The sequence below is a fragment of the Scyliorhinus torazame genome, chromosome 16 (assembly GCF_047496885.1).
Source record: "Scyliorhinus torazame isolate Kashiwa2021f chromosome 16, sScyTor2.1, whole genome shotgun sequence".
Classification (NCBI taxonomy): Eukaryota; Metazoa; Chordata; class Chondrichthyes; order Carcharhiniformes; family Scyliorhinidae; genus Scyliorhinus; species Scyliorhinus torazame.
Window position 1 is genome coordinate 10,083,563 of NC_092722.1, and position 13,905 is coordinate 10,097,467.

A 13,905-nucleotide genomic window follows, 5' to 3' on the forward strand; every position below is an offset into this window, starting at 1 on the left:
CATTCCACAAATTCCATTTCCTGGGATCCACTACCAACCTGATTTTCCCAGTCCACCTGAATATTGAAGTCCCCCATGATTATTGTAATATTGCTATCTCCTGATTTATTTTCTGCCCCACATCCGGACTACTGCTAGGGGGCCTGTACATAACTCCCTGGCTTGTTTAGCACACTGGGCTAAATCGCTGGCTTTTAAAGATGACCAAGGCAGGCCAGCAACACGGTTCAATTCCCGTACCAGCCTCCCCGAACAGGCACCGCAATGTGGCGACTAGGGGCTTTTCACAGTAACTTCATTGAAGCCTACTTGTGACAATAAGCGATTTTCATTTCTTCATTTTCATCAGGGTCTTTTTACCTTTGCGATTCCTCAGCTCTACCCACAGAGATTCTATGTCTTCAGATCCTATATCGCTCCTTGCTATCGATTTAACTTCATTCCTTACTAACAATGCAACACCGCCCCCTTTACCCATCTGCCTGTCCTTTCGATAGGACATATATCCATGGATTTTTAGATCCCAGCCCTGATCCCCTTGCAGCCACGTCTCTGTGATGCCCACATCGTACCAGCCAATTTCAATGTGCGCAACAAGCTAATTTACCTTGTTCCGTATATTGCGCGCATTTAGGGTACAACACCCTCAATCCTGCATTGGCCACCTCCCTTTTCACACACTCCTCAGTCACTGTACCCTGTACTGTGGCCCTTTTTGAACTTTGACTATGGCTTCTCTGCCTTGCACTTTCCCCCTTACTGCTTTTTGTTCCTGGCCCCGTTTTACTTCCCTCCGACTTCCTACATCGGATCCCATCCCCCTGCCACAGTTTAAACCCTGCCCAACAGCTCTAGCAAACACACACCCCGCCCCCCCCAGGACATCGGTTCCAGTCCTGCCCAGGTGCAGACCGTCTGGTTTGTACTGGTCCCACTTCCCCCAGAACCGGTTCCAATGCCCCAGGAATTTGAATCCCTCCCTCCTGCACCATCCCCCGAGCCACGCATTCATCCTATCTATCCTGACATTCCTATTCGGACTAGCTCGTGGCACTGGTAGCAATCCTGAGATTACTACCTTTGAGGTCCTACTTTTTAGTTTAACTCCTAACTCCCTGAATTCAGCTTGTAGGACTTCATTCCATTGGTGCCTATGTGCACCACGACAGCTGACTGTTCACCCTCCCTCCCCCAGAATGCCCTGCAGCCACTCCGAGACATCCTTGACCCTTGCACCAGGGAGGCAACATACCATCCTGGAGTCTCGATTTCGTCCGCAGAACCGCCTGTCTATTCCCCTTACAATTGAGTCCCCTATCACTATAGCCCTGCCATTCTTTTTCCTGCCCTCCTGCGCAGCAGAGCCAGCCACGGTGCCATGAACCTGGCTGCTGCTGCCTTCCCCTGGTGAACCATCTCCCTCAACAATATCCAAAGCGGTATATCTGTTTTGCAGGGAGATGACCGCAGGGAACACCTGCACTGCCTTCCTACTCTTGCTCGGTCTTTTGGTCACCCATTTTCGATCTCCCTCAGTAACTTTCACCTGCGGTGTGACCAACTCGCTAAACGTGCTGTCCACGGTGTCCTCAGCATCGCGGATGCTCCAAAGTGAGTCCATCCGCAGCTCCAGAGCCGTCAAGCGGTCTAACAGGAGCTGCAGCTGGACACACTTCTTGCACGTGAAGTAGCCAGGGACAGTGGACGTGTCCCTGAGCTCCCACATCGCACATGAGAAGCATGACACGGGTCTGGGATCTCCTGCCAGGTCTTAAAGCTTCGGTTAACTACAATTCCAAAAAACGAAAGAAAAAATAAATAAATAGACAAATGGAAAGGAAAACTACTTGCCAGTCACTTACCAACGATAAAAAGCACCTCCTCCCAACCCAGCTTCGAATTCACACCTAGCTTCAAATTCCCAAACTCACTCTTCGCTGTGCCTCACTGGGAGAGAGTTAAAATTGCTCCCCCCCCCCCCCCCCCCCACCTGCTTTTAGGTCAAAGTAGCTTAAGGTGAATGACACTTAACCGCCAACCAGTTATGTGAGGGTATCATTTTTTTAAAGTACTAATGTAACACTGCTCCTGGGCATGAATGAGGTTGAATTTCATTTATGCACATTTGCGGATGGTGAAACACGGAGGCCATGTCATCTTTGGGGAGCAGCTCAGCCATTGACGAATTCATTTTCAAAGCCGTTTTTCACATGAGGGTGTTTGGACAGCCTGTTTGGAACATCTTTTTATGGCCATCAACATGTAATCTAATGTGCACATGAACGGATTTCCCTCAATAGCTAACTGGCTGCATACAATTGCACAATTAGCATAATGTGAAAATGGGAACTTGGGGTCAGCCTATCTCCCAGTGACATGAATTGTTCACAGAGGGAGGTTAGACGAGCAAGTCCAATTTTTCAGCCGTCATTTGTTGAACATTACAAAACCATAACTCCATTCTCCATGCACCTAATGCCCTCTGTACAGATCAAAGACAGACTAATGTCACTGACAAGACAACATGGAGCAAAGCTCTTTAAAAACTGGTTATCCATAACCACCACAGCACAAACTAGTGACTTGGCATCACCAAAGCATTAATACTGGCCTAAACAACACACAATGCTGCCTTTTCATTATACGTAGACTGACAGCCACCAACGTGGCAATCCACACCCAATGCTAACTGGGTGTACCAGACAAATTGCATCAAAGTTAGACAGATCAACGCAACAGACTTGATACCCAATCAGTATATCACAAGTCTTGCTTTTCGCTTTCTACCCTGGAAACCGTTAACCATCAACAATGAAGCTAGACACCAGTCAGAAGAAAATAGTTGACAAACTTGCATTCCGTTTTAACAAATACACACAGGGAGCAGTTTTTAAATTCACATTCATTTTAAGATCAAGCCTCCAATTCAAAACCACCTACACAGGACAGTTCCCGTAAAGTGAATTAATTCACAAGCTTAGAAATAATGCAGGCTTTTGAGTCTCAAGATTAAACCACCCACAAGCTGTACACAAGAACCTTCCAGGATGCCATGCCGGGAAGTTGGGAATCATTTGCATTAGTTCACAAGAGAGTCTAGACAGTGGGCTGGTCCTCATTTTTCAGAAGAACATTTGACTGTAAATAGTAGCAATGCCTCAAAACAATTGTATTTGGTGGTTTGACGTTGCAGCTAATGACACAGGATTTCAAACGTCTCAGAATTACATCATCTCCCCCCCCCCCACAGCCTCCTCATCATGGAATAATAACCGTTGATCTTCCCCTCTTGTGCCAAATAATATTCATTATTGCTGACATTGGTTGTATTTTTATTTTGGAAGACATGACCAGAATTAAATTGAAAGCTGCCTCTGTAGCTGTCTGGAGTCTGGATAGGATTCCGTTATGGTTGTGTTTCGTTTTTAAACAATCGGTAATGTGATTGCAATTGCAATCATCAGAAATTTATATTCTGCCTTCAGACTAGACAACCAACAGTCCCACCAGTGATTTGGGAAACTGTACTTTTACACAACACTTCTGTTCAGTTTTTGGCCAGCCACCAAAAGCAGAGAACGATGTACGGTCACAGTAAGCTAGAAAAAAAAAGGTCACCAACAACTATGATCACCAATTGAGCGGTGGTGGTATGGTTGTGAGCATAGCTGCCTTCCAAACAGTTGACCCCCGTTTAATTCCCGGCGATTGACGCGCTGATTTATTTAAAAAACTTTATATGCCTCACAGCGCCAGGGTTCAATTCGGACCTCAGATGACTGTGTGTGTGGACTTTGCATGTTCTCCCAGTGTCTGCGTGGGTTTCCTCTGGGTACTCCGGTTTCCTCCCACAGTCCAAAGGTGTGCAGGTTAGGAGGTGCCCAAAAGGTTAGGTGGGGGTGACAGGGATTGGACGTTGGCAGGGTTCTCTTTAGCAGGGTTCTCTTTAGCAGGGGCGTGCAGACTCGAGGAGCCAAATGGCCGCCTTCTGCACTGTATGATTCTGGCTCACTTGTCACTCTGGGTGCATTTCAACCGATTGCCAAACAGCACAGTCCATTAATTCCATCCCCAAGTCTCTCTTTCTTCATGGCATCCTTAAAATCTACCTCCTCAATCAAGATTTCCTCTACCAATACAGAATGGTCCACTGTCCTGTTTCTTCTGTGGATGATTGGGTCTTGTTGAGAATCATAACGGGTTGTGTGCACAAATGTTCGCTGGCTTTAGCGATGTTGGATTTGCCAGGTGTGAAAAGAAACAAATCCACATTCACGAGAACAGGGATTTTAGAGAATTCAGGACAAAGTCCACTTTGCGAATAGTCCAAACCTTTTTTGAGATGAAATGGTTTGGCACAGGCCATTGGCACTAAAAAAAAAAAAAGGGCAAACTGACTTCAGACAGGAAATCCAAAAAGGACCAAGTGACACATTCCAGGTCAAATGGTTACACAAAACATTCAGCTATTGATTAAACAGTATGGCCTATTCCAGCACAGTGAAATAACTCTCACCTCTGAATGAGGGCGTAGGTGGCGTGATGCAGGCCCTTGTATGGGAAAGATCCAACGTTACTACACAACCACCATTATTTACACAGCACTTAACAGAGAATTTGACCCTAAACCGTACAAGAACTATTAGGACAGTTGACCAAAAACTTGGTCCTAGCTTCTTTTCAATATCCGTTTTCTTTTTTAAAAAGAAAAGGTGTCCCATCATGCTAGCTTTCCTTTTAAAAACTAAATTGCGATAACTGTTGCAACTCAACAAGTTGTTAATCAATGAACAAATACAGGGGGGGTTGGGAAAACATAGAAATAGATTCTGATTGACCCCCCTCCTCCGTCTCTTCCCCCAACCTTCGCCATCACCTATCCGGGGAGCTCCCTTCATCAATTCAAAAGGTGCCAGGTAACCAGGGTCAAGGGCCCAGCCACGCTGCTTTTGAAAGTTATTAACTTAAGTAGCAATAGCTGCACCCTCCAAACAGCAGGCGGACTAAAAGCAATGGGCATTGGGGTACTACCTGCATTTAATTATGGTTTACTTGGACTGTACGGGAATTTTGAACATTAGCACCTTATTTCAGGAATTTGCACCTGCTACTAATCCTTGGTCTACACGTGGACTTTATTTTACGGTGTGGGGTAAACGTGCTCACTCCAGCAACAATTATCTCCCATTATTCCACTTGGTAGCTCAGTGGATAGGGCTCTTACCTCAAAAACCACCCAGTTTCTGATTTTCAAGCACAAAAAGTAAAGGTTGACATCTCAGCACAGTACGGACGGAGTACTGAATCATTAGATGCGTTGTCTTTCAGATGAGGCCTTGAACAGAGCACCCCCCTATCTTCCGGAGGGGCCGGAGAGTGGAGCCGAGTCCACAAAGATCAGCCATGATCTCATTGAATGGCGGAGCAGGCTCGAGGGGCCAGATGGCCTACTCCTGTTCTTAGTTCTTATGTTCCTGCTTCGATGGACTCTAAAAAGCAGGGGAATTCTCCCGTGTCTTGGCCACTATTATCTTTCACGCCAACGTCACTAATCGCATTGCTGTTTGAGAGAGTTTTGCAGCTACGTTTTCTACATTACAATAGCGACTACACTTCACTGGCTGCAAACTACTGAAGGCATCCAGGGGTCATGAAGAATGCTCTACAACTGGGAACCTGTCCCTCTCCCTCATGTAACCTTTTCTTGATCCGGTAGCTCAGTCCTGTCCTGAGACACAAATCACCACAAGTTGTACCATGCAAACCATTCCTAGACATTTATCCAATTCTTACTTGAATGAATCATTAAAACATAGTCTGAACAAGTGTCTAACTATCTCTCACACTCCAAATTGTGATGGCTGATTAGGTGTACATCACTCACTAAGCGGCACCACACTGTGCAGCAAATTAAAACCCGCATCTCAACTGTGCTGAAAACCAGGAATTAACAGCACTCAGTCCAGATGTAGCTCTTTGAAATTAGTTCATAACCTAGGATTTCCCTCCCTCCAGAATGGAATAATCTGGAACCCTCGTCCCAGAATATCGTGAATCAATAGCCAGCTGAGAGGAAGCAGTGGAGACCTACTCCCAAGTCTGTGTCAGAAGGCTCAAGCTTATATCATTAAGGAGGTGGAAACAGTCTCTTTCCTGACTAGCCAAGTCAAGGCCAGCAACAGCAGGCAATCCTCCCATATCAACCTACAATGCAGCCAACTGCACTTGCTAAAGTAGAGAGAGTAATGTGGGCTGAACAGAGGATTCTATTTTTAAGTTTCAAAGTCGTAAAAACAGCAGTAGCAGCACCCCACTACTTGTTGGCATTTTGCAAGAGGTCAGAATATTTCAGGGAATCAAGAAATTAAGAGTCAAAAATGCATTGTTTTGCTTTCAATTCCAAAAAACAGCATGTAGCCCGTGACGGCTAATATTGCCTCAGGCAGACAAAAATGCTTCTGCACAAGCTTTTTAAGATTAGCTTGGTATTATCCTGGGTACCAGATAAAAATCAGCTGCTGTAATTTGTACAGCGATTGTTTATCTTCGAACTGTTGAACCAAACAAATTGCCAATTTATTGGTGAAATTTCTTTGTTCTCTTCACGAGACGCACAATCTAATCCATGAACGGTGGGTCAAATGTGACACAAGGCACATCAGGAGTGTGATGGAACGCTCAACTTTTTCCTCAGATGTTTTCCTGCAGCTGAAAAAAAAACTCTAGAAGCTTAACACCATCACCACCCAAATCACTCCCTCCCAGCACTCTGGCTACCTCTCTCCCTCCCTCCCAGCACACTCTGGCTACCTCCCTCCCAGCACACTCTGGCTACCTCTCTCCCTCCCTCCCAGCACACTCTGGCTACCTCTCTCCCTCCCTTCCAGCACACTCTGGCTACCTCTCTCCCTCCCAGCACACTCTGGCTACCTCCCTCCCTCCCAGCACACTCTGGCTACCTCTCTCCCTCCCTCCCAGCACACTCTGGCTACCTCCCTCCCAGCACACTCTGGCTCATATCTCCCATGATGAACTGCAGCAACTCAAAGGCCTAGATGGCCAAGGATAGTAGGTGTATGGGAACATTACCCGTTCCAAGTTCCCAGTCAACTTTCATGCCACACTATTCTTTTGTCAATGGATCAAGATTCTGATACTCCCTACGCAACTTCTCTGCAAATGACTCCATGTGGACAACAGTTATTCAAAGCACATCACTTGTGGATGGACACCCATATTCAAATATAAATCTTAAAGGTCCGAGAGAACAGGGCATCTATTCACTGACTCTATCGCAGCTGTTTAATATTGCAGGAAAATATTTTAATTGATAAAGTCATCCAGATTCAAAATGCTAACTCCGTTCTCACCCCACAGATGTTGTCAGACCTGCTGAGATTGTCCAGCATTTTCTGGTGCAAAACTGATGTATTGCTCCCAATGATTCTAGTTGGATCGGCAGGAGTGCTATTGCTGCAGCAAATGAATGGGAAGTGGATATGGTTACTTTCCTGTACTTCCAATGGGCTTATTCAGGTAATTGTTTGCAGGCCAATATTGTGAATCAAGGCTTCCAAACGGCTGTCCAAGTCAGCTTGAAGATAATTAAAGCCCAATTATCTCTAATCTTCACATTAAACCGAGAAAAGCCCAGCATAAAAGAAATTCAGATTTGCATTGGGTATCTGCTTGGGTTCAACAGTAGCAATCACTGCCTTAAGTGCTGTGTGGCTTTTCTATTTAGTCAGCTCTTAGAATTGTTATTCGCTACCATACAGGGAGGTTAACCGCGGAACTACTTTGTGATACGGACAGTCTCTTATGTATGGTCCTTCAAGGTCGCCAGAGCCAACCATCCAGGCAGTGTTAGGTGCTGTTGGTAAGTTGCCTTGTTCAAATAGTATACAAAGCATGCATGATGGAAGTCACTTTAGTGCAATCAATTCCAATTTGTTTGGTATACCAACTTGCATTTATGCAATGCATTTTACGACCAAAGGTTTCAAAGTGCTTTACAGCCAATTAAATATCACTTTTTGAAATGTAGCCACTCTCGTCACGTCAGAAACACAGCGGCCAATTTCCATGCAAAGTCATAATGACTAGATAATAGCTTTTGTGATGTGAATTTTGCGCTTAATTTGGTCTACAATACTGGGAACAACAACCTTTCTCGTCACCAGAATCGTACTATGGGACCTTTTATGCCCGCCCAAGGGGGCAAATGAAGTCTCAGCGTAACACCCGAAAGACTCTTCTTTCTCCCCCCTGACAGTGCAGCACCCCCTAATTACACCACTGGATTGTCAGCCTAAGTTTTTATGCTTAAATCTCTGGAATGGAACACGAACCCAAAATCTTCCGATTTTCAAGAGACAAAAGTTCTACCCACAGAGACACAGCTGTCAGTTGGATGAAGAGCACATACACGAGCCACACACGTGGATTATTCTGCCACAAGAATTAACAGTTCCTTCTGCCAACTGCCCTGCTTAGATGGGCAAAGACTATTCCTCCCTCCTGGCCTCTTTCTTACTCCGTTGACTTCTGGTGTCTGGACTCAATTCTTGAAAAGGCCTCCCTTCAAAGAATTTCAGAGATCAAAGCATTTGTCAATGAAGTGCTCTTTGTCTTCCGGAAAGGCCAGATGCAGTTGGTTAATAAATGGGCCACTGTTTCGGATCTGTACAAAACAGCTGCCGGTCCCGCATTTAAAAATCACTCCTGGTCTGCCTATGGATAGTAAACCCAGCCCGGGGTTCTCCACCCACTCAGACAAGCTTCAATCCAAACAACGTTAATGCAACACATACGGGTTCTAGTCATAGAATTTACAGCGCAGAAGGAGGCCATTCGGCCCATCGAGTCTGCACCAGCTCTTGGAAAGAGCACCCTACCCAAGGTCAACACCTCCACCCTATCCCCATAACCCAGTAACCCCACCCAACACTAAAGGGCAATTTTGGACACGGAGGGCAATTTATCATAGCCAATCCACCTAACCTGCACATCTTTGGACTGTGGGAGGAAACCGGAGCACCCGGAGGAAACCCACTCACACACGGGGAGGATGTGCAGGCTTGGCACAGACAGTGACCCAAGCCGGAATCGAACCTGGGACCCTGGAGCTGTGAGGCAATTGGGCTATCCACAATGCTACCGTGCTGCCCGGACAACAGTTATAGAATCCTGGAGAAGGGGGTAGCAGCTCATTGCAGTCCATAAATGTTAATTAAACCAGGTACGTTTTTAAAGTTAATTCTGAAAGAGACTCATTTCTGAAGCAATCAACCAACTGATCATGCTTCCACCTCTGCATAGAGTACAGTGCAAAAAGGCCTTCTCAGACAAGTTTTCAATCCAGCTTCTAAAAGTCACTGGGAAACAAAGGAGGTTAAAATATTCCCAGCCATCACATTGTAAAAACCTGAACGAGGAATTTATTTTCAACTCTGCCATTGTCTGCACTGATGCTAAGGGGAGCAAAAACAACAACAAAAATAGCCAATTTTTTCTCACTATTGGGGTTAATGTAAATTTCAAGACTAGGAAAATTTGGGCTCTTTTTCCTCCCTCTTTCTCCACCTTCCTTCCCACCCCTATACACTCTCAGAAACAACGATGAGTAATTCGCAGACATGGCTCTCCGTCATTGCGGCCAGGGAGTTTACTATTCCGAACCACGCCTGGTGGTTTGCCCAACACCTCTCTGGCTTTCTTTACGGTCTTCTGAAGCCACAGCTGCTGCACTTTCCAACATTGCTTTTTCCTCTGGATTGGAAATGTCCTTCGACAGCCCTTCATCTATCCCTCAGCAAAAAGAAAAAGGGGATGTGTATAGTTTTGAGATGCCAATTAGAACATGGGACAGTTCCCCATAATCCCGGGAAGAGCCAAAGCCAACCGTGTACCAAGTGGCTCTCTTGTGAAAGACCTTGGGATTGCAAAAAGCAGCATTTCAGGAGGCTCCACAATGACCTGACACCATACATTCGCAACAAGAGCAGAGATGTTGGAGCATCAGCAGAGAGTTGCATCATTATGAAGCTTATTATGCACAGTTCCGACTTAAAGGACTGACCAGGAACATGGGACAAAATTTTCCAGCCTTCCCACCGGTGGGACTTTCCTGTCCTGCTGAAGGTGACCCCCTGCGGTGGGCTCCCCTGGCGGATTAGCGAGGAGTCTCCGCTGCGAGAAAATAAGCTACATGGGGGGGGGGGGGGCTAAAAAGTCCCACCAATGAACTTCAATGTCACGTAACGGTTTCAGAATTGGGATTTTACCTTTTGCTTTTAAAATGTTACATTGAATGGCTGATTTTCTATTCAAGTTAAGTGTTTCAGCATTTACAGTGCTTGAGAAGAGTGCTAAAGGTCGGCCGCTATTCAGTGACCTCGAACAGAGTGTGGAACGAGATCGATCTCACGCACACACGCGCACACACACACAGCCTCTTTGGCACTGTTCCCCGCGTTTCATCTGCAATGTCAATTTTGATTAAAGATGCACATTTAAAAGAATCAGCACCTTGCAGCGGCTGTCTGGCCCACGAACGAGTCAAGCACTTTTTGTTTCAGATTCCAGCGTTTGCAGTATTTTGGCTTTTGTTCATTCACTGGCACAGAAATGATAGCTCGCATATCTGTGAACCATTTGGAGATCTGTTGCTGTGCAAGAAATCAGATTTCAGGGCATGCTAACACTACAGCGGTGGAGCGGGGCGGGGGGAGGTTTCACCGAGCACACTATCTCCCGGAATGTTAGGCATGTTTTAGATGGTGACTTATGGAAAGCGGAGTACCAGAAAAGAAAATTAAAGATGCATGGGAAACCTCTCAATAGCGTCATAGATGTTTACAGCATGGAAACAGGTCCTTCGGCCCAGCTTGTCCATGCTGCCCAGTTTTTAAATCACTAAGCTAGTCCCACTTGCCCGCATTTGCCCCATATCCCTCTATACCCACCCTGCCCATGAAGGACTCTTTTCTCAAACGGGAAGGATTATTAAAAAAATACAGGATTAATCTGTGGATTCACAAAATTTTGAATGAAAAGGGACAGTCTACTGACGAGTGATGGAACGGTCAAGTAAATTGGTTCCTTTTCACCACCCGGGCAGGAATAGCTGATCGTTTTAGTAGAAACACTGTTGGCCATTATTCTTACTGTCTTGCTCACATGCCACACACTACTTTAAATTCAGCAATGATTTAAAATACCCCATCAAAATTTCAAATCATTTAATATATTATTCTTGCAGATTTATTAATGATCTCAATTGGTATTTTAGTTTAAACAAACAATCAGCAGGTCACTCAGTTCCAGAGTCCCGATAAATGTCACTGTTCAAACTTACCTCAATTAAAAAGCTAGAGAGAATGTTCAGTGTTAAGAGTATTTTGGGGGCAAACAGCTGAAATATAAATAGTTGGAGATTACTTACGGTCTAGTCCATTAATGTAGCGCATCCGGATCTCACAGTGACCCCAGACAGCACTTACAACAGGATAAAGTTTTTTCCCTTTAAGTCCTCTACATGCAACTCCCAGGTAATGTCCATCCACGATGTAGCTTAGAGTTCCTTCATCCATGTCCAAAACCACCAGGAATACATCTGGTACTATAAAGGTTTCATGGGGTTCCAGGAAAGCAGGATAAGTCTGGCTTGGTTGATTTTTGCCATCAAAATGAAGTTTATTACGTCCGAGGTCCCAGCCCAAGATTCACAATTACTGCCAACAAGTGCTGTATAACCCACGGAGTGCAAAGGAGCATCTATTGTGGCAACGCCAACCACAGCGTGTGTCCCCCGTTGTCTCATTGCCCAGGTGATTTCCCACACATGAAGTCCTCTGGTGTATCCGACTTTGCCTCTGATGCCATCCGTACTCTGTGCCACTGGGTGCCGGTGAAATATCAACTTATCATCTTCCTTCACAAACACGTTGAGCGACCGATCGTCATTGTTCCACGAGTGCAATAGCTGGACCTCACAAGTAGCTGGTGGCATGTCCAGCAACATGTCCAGTCGAGTAGGCTTGCAATAGTCAAGCCCTTGCTGTTCATGACGGAGGGGCCTGTAAGAAGGATCCCTCACATCCACAGTCTTCAGACCAACAGTCACTCTTTGGCCCATTGTTCAATTTCCGGGACAAAAGAAAGAACAACCCAATATCGCCCCCCGCACCCCCCCCCCACCCCACCCCCACTCAAGTCTTCAAATCCGCTTGCTCAAATGTGTTCCAGGTTGGGGAAAAACGGCAGGTGAAGACGGACACGGAGCTGGACGTCCTAAAATACAGAGGCAAATTATAAAAACGGGTTTAATAAACAGTTTTTATTCAGGTTTCATCAAACTACATTACAACCCCCAACAATAAGAACTTTCCAACAGGAAAAACAGTGACAGAATGGAGGTGTTATAATCATCGTGCTGGGACTCTTTTCTTTGGAAGGCAGACCCAATAGGTCCTTAATATTAGGAGGGTAGTCAGAAAAACATTTCTGCCTGTTGGGCAGGAATGAGAGAGTCATAAATACAAGACAGCTTCTAATAAGAAGAATTCAAGGGAAACCTTTCAATGAACAAGGGAAGGGAGAGAGTCAAGACAAGTGGATCAAATTTGAGGTCACAGTTGATCAGTATCCTATGAATGACAGGGGAGACTCAGTTCATTGCTATCTGACACAAAGAGAGAGAGGGGGGGGAAAGAGAGAGAGAGAGAGAGAGAGAGAGAGAGAGAGAGAGAGAGAGAGAGAGAGAGAGAGAGAGAGAGAGAGAGAGAGAGAGCGAGGGAGAGCGCGAGGGAGGGAGGGAGGGAGGGAGGGAGGGAGGGAGGGAGGGAGGGAGGGAGGGAGGGAGGGAGGGAGGGAGGGAGGGAGGGAGAGAGAGAGAGAGAGAGAGAGATGAGAGAGAGAGAGAGAGAGAGAGAGAGAGACAGGCAGAGAGAGAGAGAGAGAGAGAGACAGGCAGAGAGGGAGAGAGAGAGAGAGAGAGAGAGAGAGAGAGAGAGAGAGAGGGGGAGAGGGGGAGAGGGGGAGAGGGGGAGAGAGAGAGAGAGAGAGAGAGAGAGACAGACACCGAGAGGGAGAGAGAGAGACAGACAGACAGACAGAGGGAGAGAGAGAGAGAGAGAGAGAGAGAGAGAGAGAGAGAGAGAGAGAGAGAGAGAGAGAGAGAGAGAGAGAGAGAGAGGGACACCAAGAGAGAGAGAGAGAGAGAGAGAGAGAGAGAGACGGACACCGAGAGAGAGGGAGAGAGAGACCGAGAGACGGACAGAGAGAGAGAGAGAGAGAGAGAGAGAGAGAGAGAGAGAGAGAGACAGACAGACAGAGAGAGAGAGACAGCGAGGTTGGAGTAGTTGAGGAAACTAGACGAGTACAAAAAGGAAGAAAGGAATAGAAGGATAGGCAGATAGGGTTGGGTGTAATGGGGACGAGAGAAGGATAGGCAGATAGGGTTGGGTGTAATGGGGACGAGAGGAATTCTCCTGTGCAGCAGAAACACTGCAAAGTTGTTTGAATGGCCTGTTTCTGTGTAACCCTGTTAGCTGACCACAAGAATGTTTTTCTACTCATGTCGAGCAGGAGTTTCTGCTTTCAACATAATCAGGTTAAGTTTTTTTGTTGTTCGATGTTCCACTCAAAACGCGGGTGTAAACCAAGGGGTCCATGGAGGATGAGAAGAGTGGCCATCAGTTTAAACACAGCTGAAGCGTATCTTTAATCAGTGTTTACTCCACCATCTCGGACTAACCCAATGCTGAAAGAAATTGTAAATTCACCTGCAAACTGTAAAATCCCACTTCACAAAATATTTGTATATTAGTGTCCATGTCCTCAACATAACAAAGGTCAACGTAAGAGGCTCGAAAGGGGTGCAATCACCTGAATTAATCACTG

The 13,905-nt window shown here is 46.0% G+C and overlaps 1 protein-coding gene across 1 annotated transcript in view; it reads right to left on the minus strand.

Annotated features, from left to right (window-relative positions):
- spsb1 (splA/ryanodine receptor domain and SOCS box containing 1) overlaps window positions 1–13,905 on the minus strand; it is a 113,352-nt gene that overhangs the window by 19,253 nt on the left and 80,194 nt on the right. The window contains 2 exon segments of the mRNA XM_072477921.1: window positions 11,447–11,719; window positions 11,722–12,294. Coding sequence (XP_072334022.1) covers window positions 11,447–11,719; window positions 11,722–12,139 — 691 coding nt within the window. The 5' untranslated portion in view covers window positions 12,140–12,294.